Source organism: Hyla sarda, chromosome 12, assembly GCF_029499605.1.
Source record: "Hyla sarda isolate aHylSar1 chromosome 12, aHylSar1.hap1, whole genome shotgun sequence".
NCBI lineage: Eukaryota > Metazoa > Chordata > Amphibia > Anura > Hylidae > Hyla > Hyla sarda.
In genome coordinates, this window is record NC_079200.1 from 34,072,825 (window position 1) to 34,086,408 (window position 13,584).

Sequence of the window (13,584 nt, forward strand, 5' to 3'; positions counted from 1 at the left end):
TTCTTACCCGACTGCTTTTTTCCCCTGGTATTTATTATTATGTCGCATCTTGTTTGTCGCACGTGGGTTTTGTTGGTTTTGGTTTCCAACTCCTCTGAATTGTCGGGAAAAAATCCACAACAATTCAACAAATTCGGGTTGGAAACCTTTATAAATACGTGGGAAAGCTCAGAAATGTCGGGTTACGCCCCTTTTTCGGGTTTGGGAGAATCCACATGGGGTCTGTCGGGAAAAAATGTTGCATCGTGTCGCAGACTGGCGCATGATGTCTGCGACATGTCGCAGACAAAGATGCGCCGAAAAAACCCGACAAAACAAGTCGGGTTTGGAATAGTAAACGAGGGCCATTATCTACTGTATAATGGAGCGATGACACAAAACTCTTGCCTCCCCCCCCCTGCTGATCTACCAGGGACTCCTGCTCCGCCACATGTATCATGTCGTGTCCACATCTGCAAACATTTTATCGGTGCAGCTCTGAAGCATCTTATAGCTTCCAGATGGTTTTACTACTTCTCCTTGTTGTGATGAGCTCGTAGTCACTGGGGGGTCATATAGAGAAGACAAAGCTTACACAGACTAGTGCATCTTTATTTGGGCAATTGTGTCCAATAAAACCCCCCCAAAAAACAAATACGCATTGTCTGTTTACACATAGGCCGGCATAATATTCACGTATTCATCTCACTAAAATAGTATTTGTGACAAATAACTATATACTGTGACTACAGAGAGAAAAAAAATCAACTATATGCATTATCTCTGCATCGACTAGGTATGTATACATGCACGCGTGTTTGCAGTGATGACTAGGTATGTATGCATTCATGCGTGTTTGCAGTGAGGACTTGGTATGTATGTATGCACGCGAGTTTGCAGTGAGGACTAGGTATGTATGCATGCACGCGTGTTTGCAGTGATGACTAGGTATGTATGCATGCACGCGTGTCTGCAGTGAGGACTAGGTATGTATGCATGCACGCGTGTTTGCAGTGAGGACTAGGTATGTATGCATGCACGCGTGTTTGCAGTGAGGACTAGGTATGTATGCATGCACGCGTGTTTGCAGTGAGGACTAGGTATGTATGTATGTATGCATGCACGCACGCGTGTTTGCAGTGAGGACTAGGTATGTATGCATGCACGCGTGTTTGCAGTGATGACTAGGTATGTATGTATGCACGCGTGTTTGCAGTGATGACTAGGTATGTATGCATGCACGCGTGTTTGCAGTGATGACTAGGTATGTATGTATGCACGCGTGTTTGCAGTGATGACTAGGTATGTATGCATGCACGCGTGTTTGCAGTGATGACTAGGTATGTATGTATGCACGCGTGTTTGCAGTGATGACTAGGTATGTATGCATGCATGCGTGTTTGCAGCGATGACTAGGTATGTATGCATGCATGCACACGTGTTTGCAGTGATGACTAGGTATGTATGTATGCACGCGTGTTTGCAGTGATGACTAGGTATGTATGCATGCACGCGTGTTTGCAGTGATGACTAGGTATGTATGCATGCATGCGTGTTTGCAGTGATGACTAGGTATGTATGCATGCACGCATGTTTGCAGTGATGACTAGGTATGTATGCATGCATGCGTGTTTGCAGTGATGACTAGGTATGTATGCATGCACGCGTGTTTGCAGTGATGACTAGGTATGTATGCATGCACGCGTGTTTGCAGTGATGACTAGGTATTTATGCATGCATGCACGCACGCACGCGTGTTTGCAGTGATGACTAGGTATGTATGCATGCGCGCATGCACGCGTGTTTGCAGTGATGACTAGGTATGTATGCATGCACGAGTGTTTGTAGTACTGAATGGTGCAGCAGACTTTGCTTTCAGGGCAGCAAAATAAAAATAAACAGTATCCTTATGGAAAATAACAAACATGTCAATTTGGCATACAAACCTATACTTTTGTTTACTCTTATTTTGTATGCAAACATATACAGTGGTCCCTCAACATACGATGGTAATCCGTTCCAAATGGACCATCGTTTGTTGAAACCATCGTATGTTGAGGGATCCGGGCAGTGTAAAGTATAGGACAGTGATCTACAACCTTCGGATCTCCAGATGTTGCAAAACTACAACACCCAGCATGCCCAGACAGCCAACGATTGAAGACCACTGGTATTGGAGGTTATACTCACGTGTCCCCGCCGCTCCGGACCGTCACCGCTGCCCTGGATGTCGCCTTCCATCGCTGTCACCGCGTCCCCGATGCTCCGACAAGGCCTCTGCTACCCCGGCATCATCGCTCTCCGTCGTCGCCATCACGTCGCTACGCATGCCGCTCCTATTGGATGACGGGACGGCGTGCACAGCGACGTGATGACGACAAGTGCTGGGATTTCTACTTGTTTATCATGCTCTGAAGTATCAGGCAAACCTGATGTGATCAACCAAGTTGATGTGAAGTTGTGGCACCATGCGTGCAGACCCTGTACGGCGGCACATGGAATCAGCCCCTATATGGTTATGCTTACACATGGCAGATACGCTGCAGAACTGTTGCAAATTTCACATGTGGCAGACTCGCTGCAGAACTGTTGCAAATTTGTTGCAAATTTTTACTTCCCTATGGAAGTTAATTATGACAATCCACAACAAATCTGCAGTGTATCCACCATGTGTGGACATACCCTGCATGATCAGCTATGCCAGTGACGGAAGCCTGCACTTGAGAAGAGAGGTCTGTATCCCGTGGATACACCTTAATAAAACGGGAATGGTTGGTGATATTAACTTCCTGTTTGTGGCACATTAGTATATGTGAGGGGGGAAACTTTTCAAGATGGGTGATGATCATGGCGGCCATTTTGAATCCAACTTTAGTTTTTTCAGTAGGAAGAGGGTCATGTGACACATCAAACTTATTGGGAATTTCACAAGAAAAACAATGATGTGCTTGGTTTTAATGTAACTTTATTCTTTCATGAGTTATTTACAAGTTTCTGACCACTTATAAAATGTGTTCAATGTGCTGCCCATTGTGTTGGATTGTCAATGCAACCCTCTTCTCTATATACTGCTATATACTACTATATACACCGCAGGAGAAATGCTAGCACAGGCTTCCAGTATCCGTATACACTGCTATATACTACTATATACACCGCAGGAGAAATGGTAGCACAGGCTTCCAGGATCTGTATACACTGCTATATACTACTATATACACCACAGGAGAAATACTAGCACAGGCTTCCAGCATCCATATACACTGCTATATACTACTATATACACCGCAGGAGAAATGCTAGCACAGGCTTCCAGCATCCGTATACACTGCTATATATTACTATATACACCGCAGGAGAAATGCTAGCACAGGCTTCCAGTATCCGTATACACTGCTATATACTACTATATACACCACATGAGAAATGCTAGCACAGGCTTCCAGTATCCGTATACACTGCTATATACTACTATATACACCACATGAGAAATGCTAGCACAGGCTTCCAGTATCCGTATACACTGCTATATACTACTATATACACCGCAGGAGAAATGCTAGCACAGGCTTCCAGTATCCGTATACACTGCTATATACTACTATATACACCACATGAGAAATGCTAGCACAGACTTCCAGTATCCGTATACACTGCTATATACTACTATATACACCACATGAGAAATGCTAGCACAGGCTTCCAGTATCCGTATACACTGCTATATACTACTATATACACCGCAGGAGAAATGCTAGCACAGGCTTCCAGTATCCGTATACACTGCTATATACTACTATATACACCGCAGGAGAAATGCTAGCACAGGCTTCCAGTATCCGTATACACTGCTATATACTACTATATACACCGCAGGAGAAATGCTAGCACAGGCTTCCAGTATCCGTATACACTGCTATATACTACTATATACACCGCAGGAGAAATGCTAGCACAGGCTTCCAGTATCCGTATACACTGCTATATACTACTATATACACCGCAGGAGAAATGCTAGCACAGGCTTCCAGTATCCCTATAAACTGCTATATACTACTATATGCACCGCAGGAGAAATGCTAGCACAGGCTTCCAGTATCCGTATACACTGCTATATACTACTATATACACCGCAGGAGAAATGCTAGCACAGGCTTCCAGTATCCGTATACACTGCTATATACTACTATATACACCGCAGGAGAAATGCTAGCACAGGCTTCCAGTATCCGTATACACTGCTATATACTACTATATACACCGCAGGAGAAATGCTAGCACAGGCTTCCAGTATCCGTATACACTGCTATATACTACTATATACACCGCAGGAGAAATGCTAGCACAGGCTTCCAGTATCCGTATACACTGCTATATACTACTATATACACCGCAGGAGAAATGCTAGCACAGGCTTCCAGTATCCGTAGTTTCAGGTGCTGCACATCTCGTATCTTCACAGCATAGACAATTGCCTTCAGATGACCCCAAGATAAAAGTCTAAGGGGGTCAGATCGGGAGACCTTGGGGGCCATTCAACTGGTTATGTAAAATTGCTACATGATTATGTGTTTCCCTCTTTATGCACTGAAGCTGGCTCGTTCCCTGAGTTTTTCCAGTTGAATGGCCCCCAAGGTCTCCCGATCTGACCCCCTTAGACTTATCTTTGGGGTCATTTGAAGGCAATTGTCTATGCTGTGAAGATACGAGATGTGCAGCACCTGAAACTACGGATACTGGAAGCCTGTGCTAGCATTTCTCCTGCGGTATATATAGTAGTATATAGCAGTGTATACGGATACTGGAAGCCTGTGCTAGCATTTCTCCTGCGGTGTATATAGTAGTATATAGCAGTGTATACGGATACTGGAAGCCTGTGCTAGCATTTCTCCTGCGGTGTATATAGTAGTATATAGCAGTGTATACGGATACTGGAAGCCTGTGCTAGCATTTCTCCTGCGGTGTATATAGTAGTATATAGCAGTGTATACGGATACTGGAAGCCTGTGCTAGCATTTCTCCTGCGGTGTATATAGTAGTATATAGCAGTGTATACGGATACTGGAAGCCTGTGCTAGCATTTCTCCTGCGGTGTATATAGTAGTATATAGCAGTGTATACAGATACTGGAGGCCTGTGCTAGCATTTCTCCTGCGGTGTATATAGTAGTATATAGAAGTGTATACAGATACTGGAAGCCTGTACTAGCATTTCTCCTACGGTGTATATAGTAGTATTTAGCAGTGTATACGGATACTGGAAGCCTGTGCTAGCATTTCTCCTGCGGTGTATATAGTAGTATATAGCAGTGTATACGGATACTGGAAGCCTGTGCTAGCATTTCTCCTGCGGTGTCTATAGTAGTATATAGCAGTGTATACGGATACTGGAAGCCTGTGCTAGCATTTCTCCTGCGGTGTATATAGTAGTATATAGCAGTGTATACGGATACTGGAAGCCTGTGCTAGCATTTCTCCTGCGGTGTATATAGTAGTATATAGCAGTGTATACAGATCCTGGAAGCCTGTGCTAGCATTTCTCCTGCGGTGTATATAGTAGTATATAGCAGTGTATATGGATACTGGAAGCCTGTGCTAGCATTTCTCCTGCGGTGTATATAGTAGTATATAGCAGTGTATATGGATACTGGAAGCCTGTGCTAGCATTTCTCCTGCGGTGTATATAGTAGTATATAGCAGTGTATACGGATACTGGAAGCCTGTGCTAGCATTTCTCCTGCGGTGTATATAGTAGTATATAGCAGTGTATACGGATACTGGAAGCCTGTGCTAGCATTTCTCCTGCGGTGTATATAGTAGTATATAGCAGTGTATACAGATACTGGAAGCCTGTGCTAGCATTTCTCCTGCGGTGTATATAGTAGTATATAGCAGTGTATATGGATACTGGAAGCCTGTGCTAGCATTTCTCCTGCGGTGTATATAGTAGTATATAGCAGTGTATACGGATACTGGAAGCCTGTGCTAGCATTTCTCCTGCGGTGTATATAGTAGTATATAGCAGTGTATACGGATACTGGAAGCCTGTGCTAGCATTTCTCCTGCGGTGTATATAGTAGAATATAGCAGTGTATACAGATACTGGAAGCCTGTGCTAGCATTTCTCCTGCGGTGTATATAGTAGTATATAGCAGTGTATACAGATCCTGGAAGCCTGTGCTAGCATTTCTCCTGCGGTGTATATAGTAGTATATAGCAGTGTATATGGATACTGGAAGCCTGTGCTAGCATTTCTCCTGTGGTGTATATAGTAGTATATAGCAGTATATAGAGAAGAGGGTGGCATTGACAATCCAACACAATGGGCAGCACATTGAACACATTTTATAAGTGGTCAGAAACTTGTAAATAACTCATGAAAGAATAAAGCTACGTTAAAACCAATCACATCATTGTTTTTCTTGTGAAATTCCCAATGAGTTTGATGTGTCACATAACCCTCTTCCTATTGAAAAAACAGAAGTTGGATTCAAAATGGCTGACTTCAAAATGGCCGCCATGGTCACCAGCCATGTTGAAAAGTTTCCCCCCTCACATATACTAATGTCCCACAAACAGGAAGTTAATATCACCAACCATTCCCCTTTTATTAAGGTCTATCCATATAAATGGCCCACCCTGTATATTCCTGAAGCAATATTTTAGGGCTCAAACTATTTGATAGAGAAAACCTCTAGAAGCGTACTAACCTCCTAGAGTCGTGAATGTGGATAGGTGCAGCTCTATTGTAGGCATGGATAGATAAACCACACTCGCTTCACCCGGTGATATCCATTGGCATACTTACAGGGGACAGGGAATCAGAAGAATGCAGCAGATGCCTGAGGAAGGTTGATGCCGTAAGGACCGAAACACCTTTTATGTTTCACTCTCATGAAAACTAATATTTGCTATTGCACTCCTTATGGTAAATAAAAATCTTTTTAATGTACTTTGTTTTAAAAAAATGAAGTTTCCCATGTTTAATTTGTGTTTAAAAAAAGCTGCCTCCCTACTTGTGTCTCCCTACTTGTCCAGAGCACATTTCCCCCCTATCTCCTGCACAGACTCATGCTGACCTGGCAGAAGTCCAAAATCAGGAAATGCAGTCTGGAGTTGGGGGGGTAGTGCAGCCTTAGCCAATCATAGCTCATTTCACACACTGAACTGCTCTGGGCTGTGTGTAGCAGAGTGAGGGAGGAGGTTCTCCCCTGTATGGCTTCAGATGATGTCCCGCCTGCTCGGGAACGTCCCTTCCCAGTCTGTGAATCTGACTAAGACTGAGCAGATAATACAGAGCAATATCAAGGTAGAAAACTAAAAAATAATAAAAATAAAGGCAGGGGGTGGTTTATCATGATGGGGCAGTGAACTGGGAGGATTAATAAATTTACCAAGATAATGAGGTACTATTTAATTTATTACAATAATACTCTTATACTAGTCACAAGTGACTGGTGGTATTTACAAGATCTACTGGCTCGAACCTACGAGCGCCCATGTGATCCTGGATCTCCGGCAATCTGGTCCTGATTTCATTTTCTGCAGAAATAATGTTATAGAAAGTGTCACTTAGGCTATGTTCACACGGCAGAATTTCCAAATGGAATTCCGCAGGAATGTTCTGCTCGGAAATTCCGCTGCAGCAGAGTCCCATTGATTTCAATGGGAATCTGCTGCACTATGCAGACGGTGGAAATTACATATTTTACTTGGTATGGAAACAAAGCCAAAAACTGTTGTAAAGAAGGGTTTAATAATTGTGACCTTTTTATGGTACTTTTGTGTACAAGCACTTCAGTTTTTATTTTTGCTTTTAGAGAGTAAGGTCGGGTTCACACGGGCGAAAATGTGCGGAATGTCCGCTGGAAAATACCACACATTTACTTGAATCGGAGGCACTTGGACCACGCGGAAATGCCCTGTCTCCATAGATGGCAATGCATTTCAGAGTTTCAATGTTTCTGCAGATGCCGGAATCTGTATTTCCGTGGCACAAACATTGAAACTCGGAAACGGCCCTCGTGGCCCTTGTGAAATAGAGGTGGAGGTGAAGAAAAGACTGTTATCTGCTACTGTGAACTGTACAGAGGTAGTACCTGAAAGGGTTAAGTTGGTCCAGTGTTTACCGCACGCCCAAGCGGTCGCAGCTCCGCCCCGTCAGTCCCCAGCGGTGACGCCTCTTCAATCAAGTGAGGAGGAACCAAAGAGCCGCCCTGGGTTGCACAGGGGAAGATTTTGCCGAACGACCGGACCAAAACAGAAAGTTCCGTGGGCGCAGCCATATTGGAGGTTCCGGCTGCTGCGTCTGGCTCTGCCGCTATCTGTCAAGCACCCGCTGCAGTGCAGATTCTGCTAACTCCAATGATTGTCAGTATTAAGTCTCCGGTGTCAGTACCTGTTAGCATTAACCCATTAGCACCTACAAGTCTGGTCGCAAGACTGATTACAACCGGGTGCCTGCAAAATAGAAAGGGAGCATCCATTACAGTACCTCCATCAGTTAAGTCCAAGCCGCTGCAGCACTTCAGCAATCATCTTAAAGGGGAAAGCACTTTATTCTTCTTAAAGCGACAGTGCACTCAAAACAACAAAATGTCAGAACCCAGCTCTCCAGATCAACCAGACAACATCGCCCCTTCATCTCCAGCAGCGAGTTCATCACCTGCCCCAGCAGCCAGGATCTTGCCAGCTCTACCTGCAGTCAGCATCAACAGTCCTGGTGTTCTAGCGTCTGCACTAGTATTCATGTGGAACCCTGTCCTCCCTGCCTACAATGGACACCCCTTAACCCTGAGGGATTTCAAAGAGAGAATCCAGAGTTTGTTTGTCTTTTACTGTTTCCCTCCTAATCAACAGGTGCAATTGCTCACAGGACAACTCAGCGCTAGAGGTAGTCTGCACCTGGCCAGCCTCCAAGAAGGCAACTGTAGAGCAGATCTTTGAAGGGCTGTATCAGGTATTTGAGTCACATTCTTCATCACAGGTACGTCTCCGGCTGTATGAAAGGCGACAAAAGCCAGGTGAGACCTTGAAAGCATATGCTATAGCTCTACAGAATGCCCTAGAGACTGTCCAAAAACGACATGGTATAACTCCCGAGCAGGGCAATAAGGTGTTAATGGACAGATTTATTCATGGGGCTCATAATAAGTGGGACAAAGCCCAGCTGAGAATGTTAGCGGTCCAAAACCCTACTTGTCCTTCCCCGCTTTCAAAAGTGATTAAATCCGTGACTGAGTTATAGAAAGCTTGTGCGCTCCTTACAACTGTTCCAGAGGCACTAGGGGCGGTAGCCAGATCTATACCATCTACGTCACCAGCCCCTGCCCCAATGTAAAAGTTATTGTAGAAGGTGTACCATTGGAGGCATTGATGGATACAAGTGTCTACTATACCTAAAAGTGTTTTCTATGAGCATTGGGATGCTAGTCTATTGTGTGAGCCTGATGATGTTAACTTCCGAGTAGTTGCGGGTAATGGGCAACCAGTCCCCAGACATGGATAATGGGAGCCAACCATTCAGTTGGTAGAGCACGTACTTAGCTGGCAGGAAGTGATTGTAACTAATGTGACAGGTAAGGGGTCTGCTGAGTTTATATTGAGGATGAACATTATGAAGAATTGTTTCACTGACGTGTTGGATGCCTTGCATGCCTCTCTTCCCCATATGTCTCTTTCAGGTCAGCGGGCTGCGCCGCACCACTGGAAAGTTCTACAGGCGGAGCAGAAGTTTGACAACAAGCAAGGTGAAATCTGCAGAGTTTGAGTTCAAGACATCAGGTCGGTGACCTTAAAACCCAACACGGAGACCATCATCTGGTGTCGTGCATGTCCTGGAGTTAAGAATAGAGACTATCAAGCCCTGCTGAAACCTATGCAATTGGCAGATCCCAAGGGACCAATTCAATGGAATCATCAATGTTGCCAAGAGGTACCATGAGGCTTTCAGCAAGCACCCCACAGACTTCAGGCAGACTTCAATGATCCAGCACAGAATCCTCACAGGTGACAGCCCAGCTATCCAGGAAAGACAGCGTCCGGCATGAATCAGACTGTCAAGAAGATGCTGGCCGACATGAAAGAGGCAGACGTGTCCTAGTCAAGAAAAAGTCAATGTCACACATAAGGACGCTTATCCATTGCCAAGGATCGAGGAGTCACTCACCGCCCTCGAGTCGGCTGCTTACTTCTCCATCCTGGACTTAACCAGTGGATATTGGCAAGTGCCATGGCCGTAGAGGATCGGGAGAAGACCACCTTCGTGACACCCATGGGACTGTTTGAGTTTAAAAGTATGTCGTTTGGGCTGTGCAATGCCCCTGCTACATTCCAGCATCTCATGGAAAAGTGCCTGGGCCATCTGAATTTTCAAAGTGTCCTATTAGGACAATGTCTGTGCTTCAGTCCTAAGTCTGTGTATAAGATGGGGGAAAATGTGCTCTTGAGCTTTTTTTAAGCACAAATAAAACACAGAAAACTTCATTTTTTTTAAACAAAGTACATTAGAAATATTTTTTATTTAACATAAGGAGTGCAATAGCAAAAAATAGTTTTAACGAGAGTTACCCTTTAACCCCTTAACGACGAAGGACGTATATTTACGTCTTCCGCCGGCTCCCGCGATATGCTGCAGGGTCACGCGGTGTCCCCGCGGCATATCGGGTCGGTCCCAGCGGCTATCAACGGCCGAGACCCGCGGCTAATACAGGACATCACCGATCGCGGTGATGCCCTGTATTAACCCTTCAGATGCGGCGATCAAAGCTGACCGCCGCGTCTGAAGTGAAAGTGACCCAGCTGCTCAGTCGGGCTGTGCGGGACCGCCTCGGTGAAATTGCGGCGTCCCGAATAGCTTACAGGACACCGGGAGGAACCTTACCTGCCTCCTCGGTGTCCGATTGACGAATGACTGCTCCGTGCCTGAGATCCAGGCAGGAGCAGTAAAGCGCCGATAACACTGATCACAGGCGTGTTAATACACGCCTGTGATCAGGATGAGAGATCAGTGTGTGCAGTGTTACAGGTCCCTATGGGAGCTAAAACACTGCAAAAAAAAAGTTTAAAAAAAAAAAAGTGTTAATAAAGGTCATTTAACCCCTTCCCTAATAAAAGTTTGAATCACCCCCCTTTTCCCATAAAAAAATAAATAAAACAGTGTAGATAAAAATAAACATATGTGGTATCGCCGTGTGCATAAATGTCCGAACTATAAAAATATATTGTTAATTAAACCGCACGGTCAATGGCGTACGCGCAAAAAATTCCAAAGTCCAAAAAAAGCGTATTTATGGTCACTTTTTATACCATTAAAAAATGAATAAAAAGTGATCAAAAAGTCCGATCAAAACAAAAATCATACCGATAAAACTTCAGATCACGGCGCAAAAAATGAGTCCTCATACCGCCCTGTACGTGGAAAAATAAAAAAGTTATAGGGGTCAAAAGATGACATTTTTAAACATATACATTTTCCTGCATTTTAACCGTATGGACCTACAGAATAATGATAAGGTGTAATTTTTACAGAAATATGCACTGCGTAGAAACGGAAGCCCCCAAAAGTTACAAAATGGCATTTTTTTCTTCGATTTGGTCGCACAATGATTTTTTTTTCCGTTTCGCCGTGCATTTTTGGTAAAATGACTAATGTCACTGCAAAGTAGAATTGGCGATGCAAAAAATAAGCCATAATATGGATTTTTAGGTGGAAAATTGAAAGGGTTATGATTTTTAAAAGGTAAGGAGGAAAAAACGAAAGTGCAAAAAAACGGAAAAACCCTGAGTCCTTAAGGGGTTAAGGGCAGGAGGGGTGTTAGGAGTAGTTAGGGAACATAGCCTGAGAACAGTTTATTTGGTGACAGGTACTTTTTAAATAAAAATGTTTTTACTATAAAATGTGCGTGGGGTAATTTTGATGTGAAGCTGCCCAACATTTGGTTTCTATGACATGTACTCCAACCTGTGGCTGGGAATTGTAGTTTTGCAAAGAGTCACAGGTTGGGGAACACTGCCTTAGGACTAGAGAACAATCATGTTGTCGGTTGCTATAGGCAACTACAGTGATCCCTCAACTTACAATGGCCTCAACATACAATAGTTTCAACATACAATGGTCTTTTCTGGACCATTGTAACTTGAAACCAGACTCAACATACAATACTATGGAATCTGTGACACGTGTCAAGGGCTGGAAGAACCGACCTGTATTACTGAAGCGTATGCACTGACTGGTGTCTGGTAGCGCCCCCTACAGTACAGGGAGGTATTACATGTTCTGTACTCTTTACCTGTACCAGGGTTAGCTGCTCCTTTGGACACCAGGTGAGGGCGGCTCCATTTTACTTTTTTTTAGGACACTGTGTACTGTACAGGACCCTGAAGAAGCTCCTGTCCTCTACATAGACCAGTGTTTAGCAAAGAGGGTGCCTCCAGCTGTTGCAAAACTACAACTCCCAGCATGCCCGGACAGCCGAAGGCTGTCCGGGCATGCTGGGAGTTGTAGTTTTGCAACAGCTGGAGGCACCCTCTTTGGGAAACACTGAAATAGACAGTGATTTACAGCTCCCAGCAGATCTTTATTACTTTTATATGTAAGGATTTGCTTTATCTGTATTAGTTATCTACTTATTTTTCTTTAATCCTCACTTTTTCCTATTTTTGGATGACATTTTGGTGGCTTCAGAACCAATTACAAGGTTTCCATAGAGTTGTGGTCTCAACATACAATGGATTCAACATACAATGGTCTTCCTGGAACCAATTAATATTGTAACTTGAGGGACCACTGATCTTCAAACACAATGGAAGTCTTCTAATAGACATAAGTCAATAAGAAAGATAAATTTCTTCAGAAGCATTGGCTCCTAAAACCGACCACCTAACCAGCCGGGCACCTGTAGTCTGTGGACTGTGACCACCACCGCCGCCATAAACATCTCGCGCATGCGCTTTACGCCACGAAATCTTTCTGATATTGCCCCGCGCATGCGCGCTAGAACAGCACGGAGTTTTTTTTTTTTTTGTTTTTTTTTTCTCCTGTTTTGTTTAGTAGGCATGCGTCGTGTCCCTAAGAACTATGGTCGTCGCCCAGGGTGAGCGGAGCAGGTTGCGCATGCGCACTGGCCCCGGCAGGTCGGCCGCCCGGCCCCGGGGAAAGCAGTGGCGGTGGCTCCACGGGAGGATGAAGGAGATGGTTGGAGGCTGCTGCGTGTGCTCGGATGAGAGGGGCTGGGCCGAGAACCCGCTGGTCTATTGTGACGGCCACGGGTGCAATGTGGCGGTGCACCAAGGTGGGGCAACGCGTCCTGGGGGAGGGGCAAATATTGACAGAAGGGGCGGTAGATAGACACCTTTGGGGCAACTGTTCGGGTGAAAGGGGCAGGTGTATGACGGACGGCTATGCTAGAGATTGGCAGTGGGGGCATTGAGGATTAAATAGCATTGACCCCCCCTCTGCTGCCACCCACCTGCCCTCCCCTACTAAGGGTTAATCATAGGCAGTATTTACAAATATGCTAATTAGGTGTCAGTTACTTTGTAGCATATGTTTTGTAAATAGAACGTTGGGACCGTTACCGCATCACCTGATAGTTACAGTGTATCC

The 13,584-nt window shown here is 44.7% G+C and overlaps 1 protein-coding gene across 2 annotated transcripts in view; it reads left to right on the top strand.

Annotated features, from left to right (window-relative positions):
- MLLT6 (MLLT6, PHD finger containing) overlaps positions 1–13,584 on the top strand; it is a 94,680-nt gene that overhangs the window by 13,812 nt on the left and 67,284 nt on the right. Inside the window, exon 1 of one of the 2 annotated variants that reach the window (XM_056548044.1) lies at positions 13,093–13,270. The exons of the other annotated variant lie outside the window; for it this stretch is intronic. Coding sequence (XP_056404019.1) covers positions 13,093–13,270 — 178 coding nt within the window. Of the gene's footprint in view, positions 1–13,092; positions 13,271–13,584 lie in introns of those variants that run through there. 2 annotated transcript variants of the gene reach the window in all.